Source organism: Malurus melanocephalus, unplaced genomic scaffold (genome assembly GCF_030028575.1).
Source record: "Malurus melanocephalus ecotype Western Australia unplaced genomic scaffold, MMel_1.1 scaffold_35, whole genome shotgun sequence".
In the NCBI taxonomy this organism is placed as follows: domain Eukaryota; kingdom Metazoa; phylum Chordata; class Aves; order Passeriformes; family Maluridae; genus Malurus; species Malurus melanocephalus.
This window is the reverse complement of record NW_026623267.1, coordinates 2,914,172-2,929,450: the sequence shown is the minus strand read 5'-3', so window position 1 is coordinate 2,929,450 and position 15,279 is coordinate 2,914,172. Positions and strand designations below refer to the sequence as shown.

Sequence of the window (15,279 nt, the reverse complement as noted above, 5' to 3'; positions counted from 1 at the left end):
TGCAGGATCTACAAGGACAGATGGAGGGTGCTTTGCTGCACCTGAAGTCAGAAAATGCCTCACAGCCCTTGCCAGATGAGCAAAATCCAGTTAATTATTGCCAGGTAAGGAAAGGGAACAGTGAGGATGCAAGAGCAGAGAGAGAGCACCCTGCTGGGGTTGAGGGATCTCAGCTGGAAGGAGTGAGGATGGGAGAGCAAGGCTGGCTTCACCTGCCCCCTGCTGCTGGGCAGGATTCCTGCAAAACCGGCCCGCTGAGCTGCAGTTTCTGAATCACCATGTCCTCGCTCTGCCATCTTTCCATTGGGTGTCTCTGGCTTCTGAAACTGCCATGGTTGCAGAATCCTTTGCGTGACCTCCAGATCCACCTCTGATGTTCTAAATTTTGTACCATTTTAGGCAAACATACAACTGTGAACCCAACCTTCATCATCCCTGCCCAGCCTASTGGTTTTGGTATGTACCTCTGACACGCACTTTAGCTCAAATTTTCCATGTAGCCTTAAAGCTGTCCAGGACAAGAATATTATTTCCACATTTGCTGGTTCAGTTGCCAGAGTCTATTCAACARTGTGAGAGCAGATGCCAACGGGACAGGTTGCAGATAGTGAGAACTCAGTACTTCAGGGAAAGAGGTGYTCTTACCAGTGAATAATGCAGCAGCACTCACTGACTGTCCCGTTTGGAAGACAGTGCTGTTCTGTGCCCTGAACTCCTTAATTTACACATTATAGCCACTTATATCAGCAACTAAGACTTTTGGGCCACAAGGTCTTAAAGAGCTGTACTGAAGAGCTGTTTCTCTGATCTTTTTCAGGCAGTCACATAAAGAGTTATATTCCATCCTTTATATAGCTTTAATTATAGAATTTGAAGAATTGTATATACTTTACCTTTGAGTCCTAAAATGTGTTATCAACTGTTAGCTATAAATAACCACAAGGGAAGCAGCTGCTTTGTGCTTTTAATCCAACAAATGCTGATTTTCACAAGCAGCAGCACCAACAGCCTCTTCCGCCACTTTGGTGTCTTCTTGAGCATTTCACACCCAAGTGCTGACTAAAGAAACACTCATGTTATGAGCCAGTGTGCAGCAGTTCTGCTTTTATACAGTAATGTTTTGGTAATACTTCGATTTCTACTTGTGGCTTATGATTTTTTCTTAGTTTGGCAGCTTTTGGGAAAAGTTCTTGACTCTCAGAAGAGCTGAAACTTCTGTAACTCTTTTTCATAGATGTTTTGCCTTTCCCAGTTACCCTCCCCCAAACCTGTRCAGACATTTAGTACATCAGTTGCAGAGTCGTGGAGAAATAGATAATTGAATATTCACACATGCAGAAACAACCCAGGCAGAATGTGGAACAATGTGGAAACAAGCGCGAAAAGAGGCGGCATCTGTTTATTGAAAATTAGAATGTAGAATAAATTAAGAGGGCAAGGTTAAAACACTTCATCTGCAGGCAGAGTTTGTAGGGGAGAAAGACTGCAGGAAGTTTAGCACACAGACTGGATATAAAGAACTTAAGCAGTTCTATTTTTGCAAAATGAGTTGTTTTTTTTCTCCCCAAAGGACACATTATAAAGGGATAAAGTGTCCACATAAAGAATGGTTTTCCAATAGAGATGATTATATATAGCTGTTTCACAGTAATGCCAGAATTGAAATGCTTAAAACATTAATGTTGCAATGCTTCAAGTACTGAAGAAGAACAGAGAATTTTTAGCCATACCCTCAATTCATGTAAGCAAATGCTGTGCTAATTTTTCCACCAGTGCCTATGCAGGTCATGCTGGGCCTTTCTAAAACAAATAATGAATTTAGCAAATTCGCATTTTTAATGCCTGCTTTGGTATCTTTCTGCAAGGAGAAGGGTAGAGCCAAGATAGTGTTTGATGGACTGACAAATGCAGTGAATTTGGTTTTAATATGGAATTACTCTGCTGGCATTTCCAAAGGCCTGTGAAGATATRACATCTACGAATAGAGGATCTGAGCTTTCACTTTTTTTTTTTGTTCTGTACATACCTTTGCACTTTGTACATTAAGCTTGCAAAAGGTTTACCACTTTAAAGCTGCTCAAGTAGGCAAAAGCCATTTCCTAGTCATTCATCATAAAAAAAGCTTAATTATGCTAGGACRTATTGACACTGCATCAGATTTTAATCTTCAACTTAATTTTATAACCATTGCTAACAGATGGGCTGATTACACTGAATTTGAGTTTTAAGTAATAGTTAAAAACTCTAAAATATGATTAAACTGGAAATACCCATAGCATACATAATTCTCAAAAAGCTACTGAAAGAARRGAAATGAGAATAAAACCTCTTTTTYGTTTCCTGAGGGAGAARCATTGCATTTAAGTAGAGTTAYCAAAGTTCCWTAGATGACCAAGCAGTTTRTGCTATTGGCAGCTCCTGTTCAATTCAACAGATAACACAGGACCTTATCCTTTTCATAGGTCTGCTGCCTTATTCTAGCATAAAAGGTGTGAATTTTTCTATTTCAGAGGCTCTTTTTTATCAAAACAAGTACCCTGTTTTTTTTTTTCATTGAAAATGAAAGCAAAGAGTAATTTAAATTACCATATTTTTGCTCTTAAATAACAAAAACAAATGTAGAATTCTTATGAAACAGAGGGASAGCTTTGTGGGACTAATGGAAGTCACATGTGAATTTTGAACAGARGGTATTTTTTTCATGTTATCTTGTTAACGTTACTAAAGGAAAGATAAGCCAAACTTCCCTCTGCCTGCCATTGTTCATCATGTGCTGGACATCTGTTTCATAGCACARGGATGATAATGGGTCAGAGGTGATTGGTGTCCTGAATTCTGGAATAGGAAAAATATAAAAATGTCAGATCTCACTTCTATACATTGCAGGAAAAAAAAAAGGGCTTAGTACATGAAAGTCCTCTTACATCCTGGAACAGTCCTCTGGCCWACGAGATCAGCGTAGAAAATGCTGGCAAGGCTCCTGACAGCTCTATTTCAGACAGATTTCTTGTCACCAGTATTAACATTTCCAAATGAAAGGACACTCGTCATAGACCAGGCACCAGGCTTGGGGCAAGAAAAAGTTTACTGAAATTAAATATTTTGTTACAACTCCACTGACAGTGATCCTRTACTTATGAGTGATTAATTAAGATTTCTGCTAGTTTTGGCTGGGGTGGAGTTAATTTTCTTCACAGTGGCAGGTATGGGGCTGTGTTTTGAATTTGTGCTGAATGCAGGATTGATAACATCAAGATGTTTTTGCCATTACTGAGTAGAGCTTACACAGAGCCAAGGCCTTTTCTGCTTCTTGTACTGCCACACTGGGAAGGAGACTGGGGGTGCCTGGGAGGGTGAGAGGAGGGACAGCAGGGACAGGTGACCCCAACTGACCACAGGGATATTCCAGCAATGTAAAATCATGCTCAGTACATGAAATAGGAGAAGAAGGAAAGAGGAGGAAGGGCTTTTGGAGTGATGGCATTTATCTTTTCAAGTCACCATTACCCAGGATGGGGCCCTGCTCTCCTGGGGATGGCTGAACACCCACCTGCCCATGGGAAGCAGTGAATTATTCCTTGTTTTGCTTTGTTTGTGTGTGCAGCTTTTGCCTTTCCTATTAACCTATTTTTATCTCAACCCAGGAGTTCTCTGCCTTTTACCCTTCCAATTCCCTCTCTGATCCTGCTAGTGGGGGAGCAGCTGTGTGGGGCTTGGCTGAGGTTAAACCACAACATTCAAAATGGCTTAATACCACCATCTTTTCATTATACAGAAGGGTATGAATGATGAAAATTCTCTGAATTAAGTACTCTACCTACAATCTTATTTTCAGGATCTTTTGACCACCAGTTGCAGAATTTACAAGTCTAGTAAATGTCTGTCCTTGCAWGCAATGTTATTTTTCAACATGCTGGGAGAGAGACCCTTTCCATCCAATAAGTAAAATGCTGCCCTAGTGCTACAAAAATGCAGACCAGAGGAAGAGCCTGAAAAGCTAAAATTAGGCTGTCAATTTATGATGATGCTTCAGACCAAAATGGAGGCAGCACAAAGCTGTCTGGAGTGGTGACCTGTTAGCACAGTCACGGTCACCTGCAGTGTGGCTGTGTCACAGTGSTCAGATTTGTACCTCAGACCAGGTCTCTAACAGTCACACACCCAACACTGTTTTGCCTTTCAGCCCTTTGCTGATGTTCAGTGCCTCTGTGAGAGAACAGGCCCTGGCAGGCACCAGCTGAGAAGAGAATGATGGGAGGACCCAGGTAGCAGTGGTAGCAATGCTGCTGCTCCAACCCTTGGAGAGGACAGAAGGCTGAATGAGCTGGAGAAAAGGAGCAGAGCTGCAGTGGTGTTCTCCTGTCCAACTGCCAGTAGTAAGAGGGGTTGTTTTTGATAGGTAGTGTTTCAATATCTAAACAAATACATCAACAACATTTGTAAATCAKAAAATGGTTTGGGTTGGAAGGGTTCTTTAAAGGTCAYTTAGTCCAACCCCYCTGCAATGGGTAGTGATCTTCAACTGAATGAGGCTGTTTAGAGCCTCATCCTACCTGACCTTCAGTGTTACCACGGATTAAGTTTCTACAACTTGTCTGAGCAACCTCTCCCAGTGTTTCATCATCCTCATAATAAAAAAAAAATCTTCCTTATATCTTCTGTCCTTATATCTAATCTGAATCGATTTTATTTTTAAATTAAACTTTCAATGTAAAATAATATAAAATAGCTCAATTTAAATCATATTTATTGCCTTAAGCAGCCTTTATACASACAGCATCTAATAAGACAAACCATATATATTTTTTCAGCTTTTAGGTTTTTTCTACACTGCAGTTAAAAATCAGCATTTTCTTCTTTCCTCCTAACTGGTTTTGGACTGTTATTTAGGTGTAAGCTTGGTAAGTCAGCACAGACTAGCACTCGTCAAGTCTTCTCTCGTTAATATTATTGGAGCTATCAGTCACATCTGCAAATGTCCATTCCGAATAAATTGACAAACCCAAATCACTCATTTGGCAGTTGTTGATGAATATAATGCAAAATGCTTTATTTCTGTCCACATAACTTTGTGACAGAAAAATTATAATTTCCAAACTGTTTAAATTAGTTTCTCATGTGCCAGGAGCTGCTGTGCACTTACAGAAAGTCCTGTTGCTTTTTCAGAACAGATAGTATTAAATATGTCTTCAACAACCTACTAAATACATAATAAGGTGCTTTGTTATAATATCTGTTCTATCCTTTAAAATCACAGCTTTTACTTTCAGGAAGTAATACTACAGTCAGGCATCTGTTCTGGGGTCTACTGTGTGGTAGGACTCAGATTTCGAAGGCATCTCAATTAATTTCTCTTGGAGACAGGTGTTTTTTATTTCTTTTTTAAAAGCTTTTCAGAAGCAGAATCCTCRTGGGATGAATAAAACTCCTCCCAGGTACATAGGCTTACGAGAAGCTACAATGMAAGTTCAATAAGTCACTTTCATAATGAAAAGAACCTCCATGTTCTGCACTATTAAGTAGCCTAAAGAGGCTTTTAGTTACTGCATTATCTGAAGTACTGATAGCTGATTTAGGCAAGAAGATTATCTAGTTCAACTTGATAAGATTACTGTAACGAAAGGAAAGCTGCTCTGAAAAAGATTTTAGGGATTTTTGTGGAGCTGTTAGATACAAAAAAAAACTTTCCTTCCCATTAACATTGTAAAATTAAAATGTGGATAAGTTTTAAAGTAAGAGCCTGCCCACCAGTGTTGCCAGTAAGGGCAAACCCACCCCCAAAATCCAGTAAGTAGTTTCAGAAATCTTAAGAAAGCTTCAGATTATTGAGGGAAGTGGAAAGTGTGGATACAGCAGCCATTAATGAAAAGTTTCCAGAGAACTTGAGAGAAAAAAAAAATATAGAAAAAGTTACAGAGCTAGATCCAGCCTGGAAAGACCCATAACACAACAAGATATTTGAAAGATCCAACTTTCCAGGCAGGAAATAGGAATAATAAATAGCCTACCTTCAAATGATGAGTATTTTCATTAGAAGTGTGACCTCTCTTCTTTTTCCCTCACACCCTTCATACCAAGTCTAAGTGAATAACTAATAGTGTCATGATTAATTAAAAGATCATGGGCCCCCCGGAAATTATGGGTTAATTTTAAGAACACAGAATTGAAAATGAAGGGAACAGGAGATCTGAATCTGTCTTTTCTTATATTACCTACAAAGAAAAGAGGTTTTACAATGAAATATGAAATACTGAAATGTTTTAATACAGGTGGAAGGTTAAGACAGCTATATACAATCTGTGCAACATAACAATAAAAAAAAGCTCTTTTAACACAAGCTTTATCACACTGGAACAACTCCTGGTGAATGCACTGCATTCAATGAGTTGAGTACTAGAAAGCACATATTTTTCTCAATCTACTAAAATAATAAATTAGAAATTACAAAGTTATGATTTTCTTAAGAATAGACTAAATAAGATTTTCAAAAGCACACTATTAAAAGGGACAGGTCTCATTCAATGTGAACTAAATTATGAAATGCTTTGAAATCCTGTCTTGTATGTTGCAATACAGGCTCAAATAGAGYCATTTGAATATGTAATAAATTAGCTTTCAGTCTTTCTATTGCTATTCAAGAGTATATTGAGTTAATCTTCAGATGCATGACATAATAAAATACCACAGATTTTTTAAAAAATTATTACATAAATTGGTGGAAAAAAATAGCCACAAAAATTGATAAATGTATTTCCATTGTAAAGATAAGAACTTGTCTAGTGTGTTGTAGTCTATAGTTTTAGGTTCCGACAATGTCACAGCGTCCAAGAGGAAAGGATTAATCACCAGCAAACTGGTGATCTGTCTCATTTTCCAGTTTTTGTATCTCATTTTGTCCAGCCTCTGCGAGGTAAGATAAGAGTCTTTTATAGGCTTCTCTGTTGGGAAAAAGGAAAAAAAAAATTAAAAAAAATTTAAAAAAAAAATGAAAACATGTAGCATGCTATTTTAACGATCTCACACATCCTAGAAACAAAAACGTGTCATTTCCAAACACATTGTTGAGATATTGCAATATTWAAACATGGCAACTTAATGTTCAATTCAATTCCCCACCTATTCAATTGCTTTGTTTGCTCTGAATCTTTAGCATGGTCAGGTCAGAGGAAGAACAAGGATTACACTGTTTATGGCTAGAAGCGTAGTGGAGATGCTTAGAGACCTACTTRTTTAGTAAATTCCTGTGAAATAGAAGTTCTTCAGTTTCCAAGACCTAGGTGAGATTAGCATTCAGGCTTGATGTTTGTTCTCTCATTTCTGCCTAAGCAATCCCTGTGACTCACCACAGCGCAGTGATGTGAGCCCCKGGCACTTGGGTGCAGCCCAACACTGACCCAGATTTAGACCATCATTCTCAACCAAGGACAATGAGTGTTTAAAAATAAAGCTGGAATTCAGAAGGGAGCTGTCACTCAAGTGTATTTTCCAGAAGGGTGCATGTGTGTTGATGAGACTTTTCACCTTAAGTTCWTTCTAATACTCTCCAAGCTAGACAGTGAAATTATTGCTAAAGTACTGCCTGTGACATTTAGGTCTTCTCTAATTATCTATTTTTGTCATGAAATATTAACTTGAGCAAACAAAACTGCAGTTTTCATACTGGTTCCTTRCAATAATAACACTGGACATCACCACTATAAGCATCTAATGCAGCTTCTTAATATAGATACAGATTTGCACTTTAATATCTATACTAATTGCACTGAACAATATAATGTTAATATAATGTTATTTATATAGTATAATAATATAGTGTTAATATAATGTTATTTAGAAGCTGGGACTAAAAAGAGAAAATCAGGTGATCTTGAAGAGAGAAAATTAGTGTTCTTACAGCAGCATGCTCATGGATCACCTCAGGCTGCTGGGTAATGGAGCACATTCTAAATACAAATTACTAATAGAAACATTGGCAACAGATTAGATAATATATATGGTTTAAGTGATGAGGCTAAAGAAAATGAAGCTCTTCAGTAATCTCCAAACATTTATTTCAGGAAGCTCAAACAACCTGCCTGCTTTCAGTACTTTGTAGATAATGAGATGAATGTTATCATATTAACAGTATTTAATACAAGAAAWACAAACAAAAATTTTAGCTATGAAATACATTATCAAAGCATGAAAAGCAGGTAGTGTGGAAATSCTAAATATAATGGTACATCAGGCTCACTCTGGGAAAATTCTCTTAAAAGCAAATGCAGTTGTTGGTAGTGGATAATAAAAAGTGACTAATATAATTACAACTGAGTTAAATACATTTTTCATTAAATGGAAGATTAATACCCTGCGACTACCCCTTAATGTCTCACAAGTTACTCTTGCACAGCTCTGTCTTTTGGACWTTTTATAGCCCAGGCCCTGCTGACACACATCTCAAAGCTTCCCCAGCGTGAGGCATGAGTGGTYGTACCCTTTGAGTGGTCCCAGGATGTGCAGAAATGCAAACATTGGGGTCAGTTCCTTGCCCAGCCCACAGGAGCCTTGCAGTGAGCAGCACGAACAGGAGCCCTTTGGGCTCAGGTGCCACAAACAGCAGAGCTTCCTGGGGTTTTGTAACTACGTTGTACAGATGCTGAGAGGTCAGTSCTGCATCTGCACCCTGAGTCACCACCATGCATCCCTGCAGAGCTGCTCCCCTCATGTGCCATTTCCTCCTAATGCCAGATGGATTCACATCTCAAATATTTCTGTCCTAACTTCTTGGGGGGCAAAAGGAAGAAGTGTGAGCCTGCTGTTTCTATTGGAACCAGCCTTCTCTGGACACTCACAACTCTTCTATGTTTAGATTATGAGAGAGCTCTTKAAATTAAATTGGGGGTATTTTTTTTCCAAGCATTCCAGATCATACCTGCTTATACTTTGATTTTACATATGATCCATAAAGTTCTCTAAGACAGGGACTAACAGGAAAATCCTTTGGGTAAGGAATCCTTTATTYTGTTTTGCAACATACAGTGTAGAGGCAACCTGGCTTCACAAAAATTTTGCTGTGGTCTGTGGACCCTAATATCAAAACATCTCTGGAAATATTCAGCAAATATAGATGGCTTAAAACCATGAAAGGCTTGAGTTAAGGGARATTTCTGGCTGAACACACTTAAAATGCACTCATTTTCACTCAGTGTCTTAAAACTGCTTTCTTTCAAGAGAATAAAGCCTTTGCTATTCATTGTCAAAAAATAATATGAAATAAAAATCCAACCTCTGTGCAACATTCCTTCCAAGACCTTGTTTGTGCTCGGAATCCATCAGGGACTGCGTGATTGTGGGAATCAGGCTGGTAACTAACGTCTGATCCAAGACTGCCACTGTTTGCAGTATGCTGAAAACCCGGTGATCATAGACAGCAGTGTAGTCCTGGATAAACTGCCTGAGGGGGATACAGAGACATTTTAATGCAGGGTCAAAAACAGATGCACAGAACGTGCCAAGAACAACTGAACAGTCTAATCAGAACAAGCAATCTGGCTGCATAGCAATTTTCATATTGTTACACTGGAATAYTCTACCTGGAATACTTTCTCTAAACAAAGCCATGCTTTTTGAAGCCYAATGCTAAAAATTCCACACATTTATTTTCGAGCAATTTGGCAGATTCTGCTGCTGTTTCACCAGGACTGMCTTGTTCCAGAGCACTTTACTTTGTAATGTGGGTGAATGCAAAACTAAACAACATATTTCTTATTTAATAAATAACAATTTTAATAAAAATACTAACAAGAGTTTTAGATTCAAATTTGCAAAAATAATGTTGRCATTTCTTATAAAGCTGCACTGGAACCTAAACAGGGCAGACCACTGGATGAAAGGACATCCATTGGCCTTCCTGAGGATTTGATGTTTTTAACAATCACAGATTACATTCAAATCAAAATTYACACCCTAGGGATGACATTGCATGAAAGTGATGTGTCACATTTTGGTGAGTCTCTCTGRAGCTTTCACCTAGACCTGACCCAATATAGCAGCAATTGTTTAAGGGCTGCAGAATGTCTTTGAGTCATGCAGCTCTTCTACTGTATCCATGTGAGATACAGGATTCATTTTGCAAAGCTACAAAATAAGCATAATTTACATTACAATAATCCATTGTTGTCACTAAACCAAACAAAAAAAAAGCTAAGCTTGTTATATGAAGATTATCTTCAAATTTGGCACACATATCTTTCACAGTACCACCAGCATTGCTGAGGAGTTTTTCCCATTGCAGGAGCAACACACCTCCCTGCTGTGTGTCTCTCAAAATTGTACCTCATCCATGAGGAAGCAGGTATGTCTCTCTCTACTGTTTTTCTGCTCTGGCTTTTTGGCAAAGCTGTGTTCAAACCCAGTGCCAAAAGTACCATTACTTAAATACCATAAACAAGCAACAATGCAGCATGTTAGGATAATTAGTTATTTTAAAACAACATGTTTGCTGTCAATTGGCTCRCAGCAGCTTTGCTGCCAGTTGGCATATTTTCTGGTTACCTAAATACAGAAGTCAGCTGCGTGGCATGTTCTCCTCCTGACCCTGCTTGGCAGCCTTCTACCATGTACTGTAAAATGTCTGTAGATATTTTTTTAACTGCAAAAGAAAAATCACAAGATTCACACAGAGCTCTTGARCTGACCATCTGGAGAATGTCTTTCATGAAGACTAAAATTTTTAAATGAGAAAAAAAAAGGTTTTATCTTCCTTTGATGCAAGTGAAATGACTGTGAGAGCACTTAGATTGGCTATAAAGAACAGAATGAGTCACAGATTTATGCAAAAGTCTTATTTTCACCACCATTATCCTTTAAACAGATTTTTAAATACACTATGGTCTTTAAAAGTCAAAGCTAAGAGATACACATTTAGAGGAAATAGAGGTATTATTTAAATGTGAGTTCTGTTTATATTCTTTACTCATTTCTGATGATTCAAAAGAAAGGTAGTCACAGCATTATATCCTGCTCAAAGCTATGTGGATCTACTCTGTATTTTCAATGGTGGAAACAGTTCTGAAATGCACCCTGTTTTTTTAAGGGGAAAAACACTAAAAAACCCCAACAAAACCCCCCACTATTTTCTCAGTAATTGTTTCCAAATAAATACCCGAGTTGTAAGACACAGCTCTTTCTTTATAGAGGTAGAACTGGGCTGCAAGGACTGTTCTAGAAGGGTGTGCCAGAGCCCCATCCAAGCAGGCAGGGAGCTGGTGGCTACACAGCTCAAGACTTCCAGCACACTGCAAGGTGGGTACTCAGATTCCAGCAGATATGGCTGTGATAGCAAAAGGGGAAGAAAGTTGTGTGATGATTGAGCTCATTTCCTAAGCACATCTTGTCYTTGAAACTATTATAGACCAGAATCAAAAAGTACTTTATTAGAGAAAATTCCCAGGAGAAGTCAGAGGTGAATCCAAATTTTGCTTAATGACTCTCTMGCAGCAAGAAATAGAAATTTTGAACTTATGCACATTCCTTATACAATGGTGGGGTGAAAAGAGTGCTTCTTTCTTTAAGTAGCTAAAAATAAAGATGTTCTTGCTACTAAACAAAGCATGCTAAAAGAAGAAAGAAGATTCAAAGATGCCTTCAGACAGTAACAYACTTTTAATACATATATAATGCCTCTATGGGAAAACATACACTAGTCTTACTTGATCTCAAAAGTTTAGGTGAAAGAAAACTTCCACATTTGGTAAGTCTGGAGGAGATTAGATGGGAAGGATGGGGAAAAAGGAAATGCCTTCAGGTTCCTGAGCAGCTGATTACTTCATTAGAGAGTTAAATGAGGCAGGACTTCTCTGCCTGAGAGACAGAAGTCCCAGACCAGTTAATGAATAAAACAGCCTCATGCAGTTTAGCTGGCCAGATTATTTTATTCACCTAATCTGAGAGTCTKAAATACTGGGATGAAAAATCTTGCAGGTGTGGAGAGATGCACTTAAAGCAAACAAACAGCTCACCTTGCAGCTCATTAACCAGTAGCAAGCATTTCAACACTGCTGGGAGAACCAAGTCAATGTCACACAGTTCAATGCTCTGGGATCTCTGAAGTACTTCAAGAATGAAAGCAAGAACGGAGGCCAAGCGAGGAGGTGGAGCATTCCCTTTGAACTGCARGTAGTTTTCACTGGGAAGACAAAGCAAGTCAGAACAAAGTCTGTGATTTGGGTGTTTTTTCCAAGTAATGCAAGAACCATATACTTTAAAATAACTGTGATATTTCAGCAGGAGGCCTATTACACAGATTTCTATCTTTATCTTGGCTCAAATAATGACTTCTATTTGTCTTAGTCCTAGCAATGACTCCCAATTTGTCAGAGGACAGTGATACCTTCTGACTCTTCTGTGAGAGGGGAGTGAGAAATACGAGCTATCATAATTACAGTTAAAAACACAAGTGTGACTATAAAAGCCAAATACAAAGGTAGTTTCATAATATAATTGAACAGATGAAGGAATCGAGATTCTAAGGCCCTGAACCAACATCCATAATACACCTGTTACTCAATTACATTATTTAGCTTTATGTGCTTTTGCAAAGTCACAATCCAACTTGTGGTAACAGCTCTGCTGTTACACTGGTACTGTTACTTTATTTTTGTCAACAGTATGCTATAACAGGACAGCCAATGACTGATGTTGCTCTGTCAGAATTATCACAAACATCTCCAATATAAAATCTGGCACAAAAACAAAAGGTGACCCATCAATCTGCAACAGAAGCAAAATTTAGCACCATGGAATGTTACAATTTTAACACCTTGATTTGTTAATTTTCCACAAAAGAATACAAGAATATGAACTACTGTTGGTTCATATTCTTCATATGAACATTCATATGAACTACTGTTGGCATCACAAATTAATGAAATCTGAAGACAATAAGTTTGAATTGAAGCATTCAGGGCAGAGAAGCATGGGTGAAAAAGAACAGAACATTTATTCAACTCTCAGCAAGAGCAGTCCCTGAACCTCCAAAAAACCTTTTTAGATATTAAATATTAGGTACTGTTAYCTACTCAAACAAGGCACATATGTTGACTGAGCAGTGCATCAATTAAAARCCAGCATCCTTATTAAAAACTCAGTAAAGGATGCTTCTGCAACTTTCAAATGAGATCTGACTTCCAAAGCTCTGGGTACCCATTGCACTGCAATGTGTGCATTGGTATGACTTGGCAAATGAAAGCTGTAACACCCACAGTTCTTGTATCATGTGGTCTTACTTTCTTTAATATTAGCAACTCTGAAACCTTCTATCCCATTAATTACTCTGAAAATTTTCCACAAWTTTTTTTGGGTGTTCTTCCACTAAAATATCTCTCTGGCCTGGGTAACACAATCCTGATGGTGTGGACAGCAGCAATACATTCAGCAGCTTTCACATGGYGAAGTGGAGAGCAAACTGTACCTATTTGGGCACAGACGCTATGACTGCCTCATGACCACCCAGCAGTTTGCAAAGCAGAGTGCTGCTCAGTTCTAACACATTCTCCCCAGATCACTAAGGAATGTTTCATGTCTCAAAAATCACYAAGTGCCATTACACCTTCAGAACTTTCCCCTCTCAATCCCCATGTTCACACATGCATGCACACACTTAAAAATAACTTTATTAAGATGATGAAGTTTGAGTATCCGTAAGTTAAAAATATGTCAGAACTAAGATTGTGAAATCTTAGTTCACTCCCTCACTATGTGACAATACAGGATTTACTTACAGGATTACCTGTTATATTCACCCAAGATGAACACTCACATTCTTTTTCTGATCAACATGTATACCCACTGTATAACAAATAAAGATCCAATTATCTTGGATATAAGCCTGTATTTGAGGTGGTTTAAATACTTTCCTAACATGGACAAAAAGTACAGATTGTTCACTATTCTGCAGTACATAAAACCAAACGTCAATATCTCAGCAGCAGAAACACAGATTTGTAGCTGCTGTTGAAATCATGTCAGTGGTGACAGCCCAGTGAACATTCTGTGTCCCCATCTCTCTGTCTTCCTCTTCCCACACCCACAGTTTTCCGTGTCCCCTGGGCAGCTGGCACACTTGTTTATGCTCTGATATTTACAGAGCAACCAGGTAACTGGCAGCTCTAAGCACTAGAACTCTGTGATGCTAAGTACAGCCTGAGATACAAACATGATGATGTCTATTGGAGTGTAATTTTTCTAGAAAATTACTTGCTTTTCATGACCTCCTGCAGTACTTTTTGTTATGGCCTAAGACCTTTACCCTTAATTAGTCTCTCACAAATCTTTCCAGTTTTACTCTCCTGATGTATAAACACTGTCCTTCCTTTGCTGCCAGCCCAGCAACTCACAGGCTCTTCCAACAGCCACATCAACAGCTAACTGAGAAGAAAACAGAGCTCTTTGTGAAATGTGAATCTGAAACCTGAGTGATATTTTATATTTCACTGGTCCTTACCTTATGACATGCAAAGTGGTTTTCCGGAGCCGGAGCAGCTGGGGGGCTGAGATGGAGCTGCCTAAAGCAGTGAGCAGAGGATGCTGTCCAGCACCAGGCACAGTCGGTGAGGAAGGGAGAAATCGTCCAAAGTAATGTCTAATAATGCTCCCAAGGAGCTGATTTAAATAGGCTCCCTGTGTTTGGGACTGACAACATATGAAGGACAGGCCCTGTAGAAGAAAATTTTAGAATGAAAGAAATTGARTAAATTTTAACAATACGATCAAATAAATCTTTAACAGCTGCAGAYTAAACACTCACTACATGCTGTGTGAACTGCTGCATACAGAGTAACTACTGCCTGACAAATGAGCACCAGTAATTTGCAGCAGATATGATGGTCTGCAAATGAAGACAGAGTCAGGCAAGGCCTGCAAAGGAGGGAAAAATCTTTCACTAGACTAATATATTGGTACATAAACTGGGTGGGACATGCACAAGCTTCCCCTTAAATTCAAAATAAAACCGTGGCATTTCAGACCAGTGAAAGTTTCTGTGACCAAAAGCTTCTCATTTTTGTTTTTAATCCTGTACATGGTCTAACAAAGGAAGTTAGGTAAGATTTAAGAAGGGACAGAAAGAATAAATATCTCATCTGCTTGTAAAGGACAGTGTGAATTTTTTTATATATTATATAGCAGAAAAATGAGCACTTAGAACTGAGCTCCAACAAGAAAAGAATTGCTCACAGRATGAACAAATTAGGGTAAATTAGGCACCATTTATAAGGGATTTAGAGGAGGTGTTAAACTCTG

The 15,279-nt window shown here is 38.5% G+C and overlaps 1 protein-coding gene across 1 annotated transcript in view; it reads right to left on the bottom strand.

The window, feature by feature from the left end:
- Positions 1 to 5,990: 5,990 nt before the first annotated feature.
- The window catches only part of MMS22L (MMS22 like, DNA repair protein), a 90,064-nt gene continuing 80,775 nt past the window's right edge, over positions 5,991 to 15,279 (bottom strand). Inside the window, exons 21-25 of the mRNA XM_057364107.1 lie at positions 14,483 to 14,694; positions 12,000 to 12,166; positions 10,534 to 10,630; positions 9,266 to 9,433; positions 5,991 to 6,938 (exon numbers count right to left, since the gene is read on the bottom strand). Of these exons, the coding sequence (XP_057220090.1) occupies positions 6,839 to 6,938; positions 9,266 to 9,433; positions 10,534 to 10,630; positions 12,000 to 12,166; positions 14,483 to 14,694 (744 nt within the window). The 3' untranslated portion in view covers positions 5,991 to 6,838. The remainder of the gene's footprint in view (positions 6,939 to 9,265; positions 9,434 to 10,533; positions 10,631 to 11,999; positions 12,167 to 14,482; positions 14,695 to 15,279) is intronic.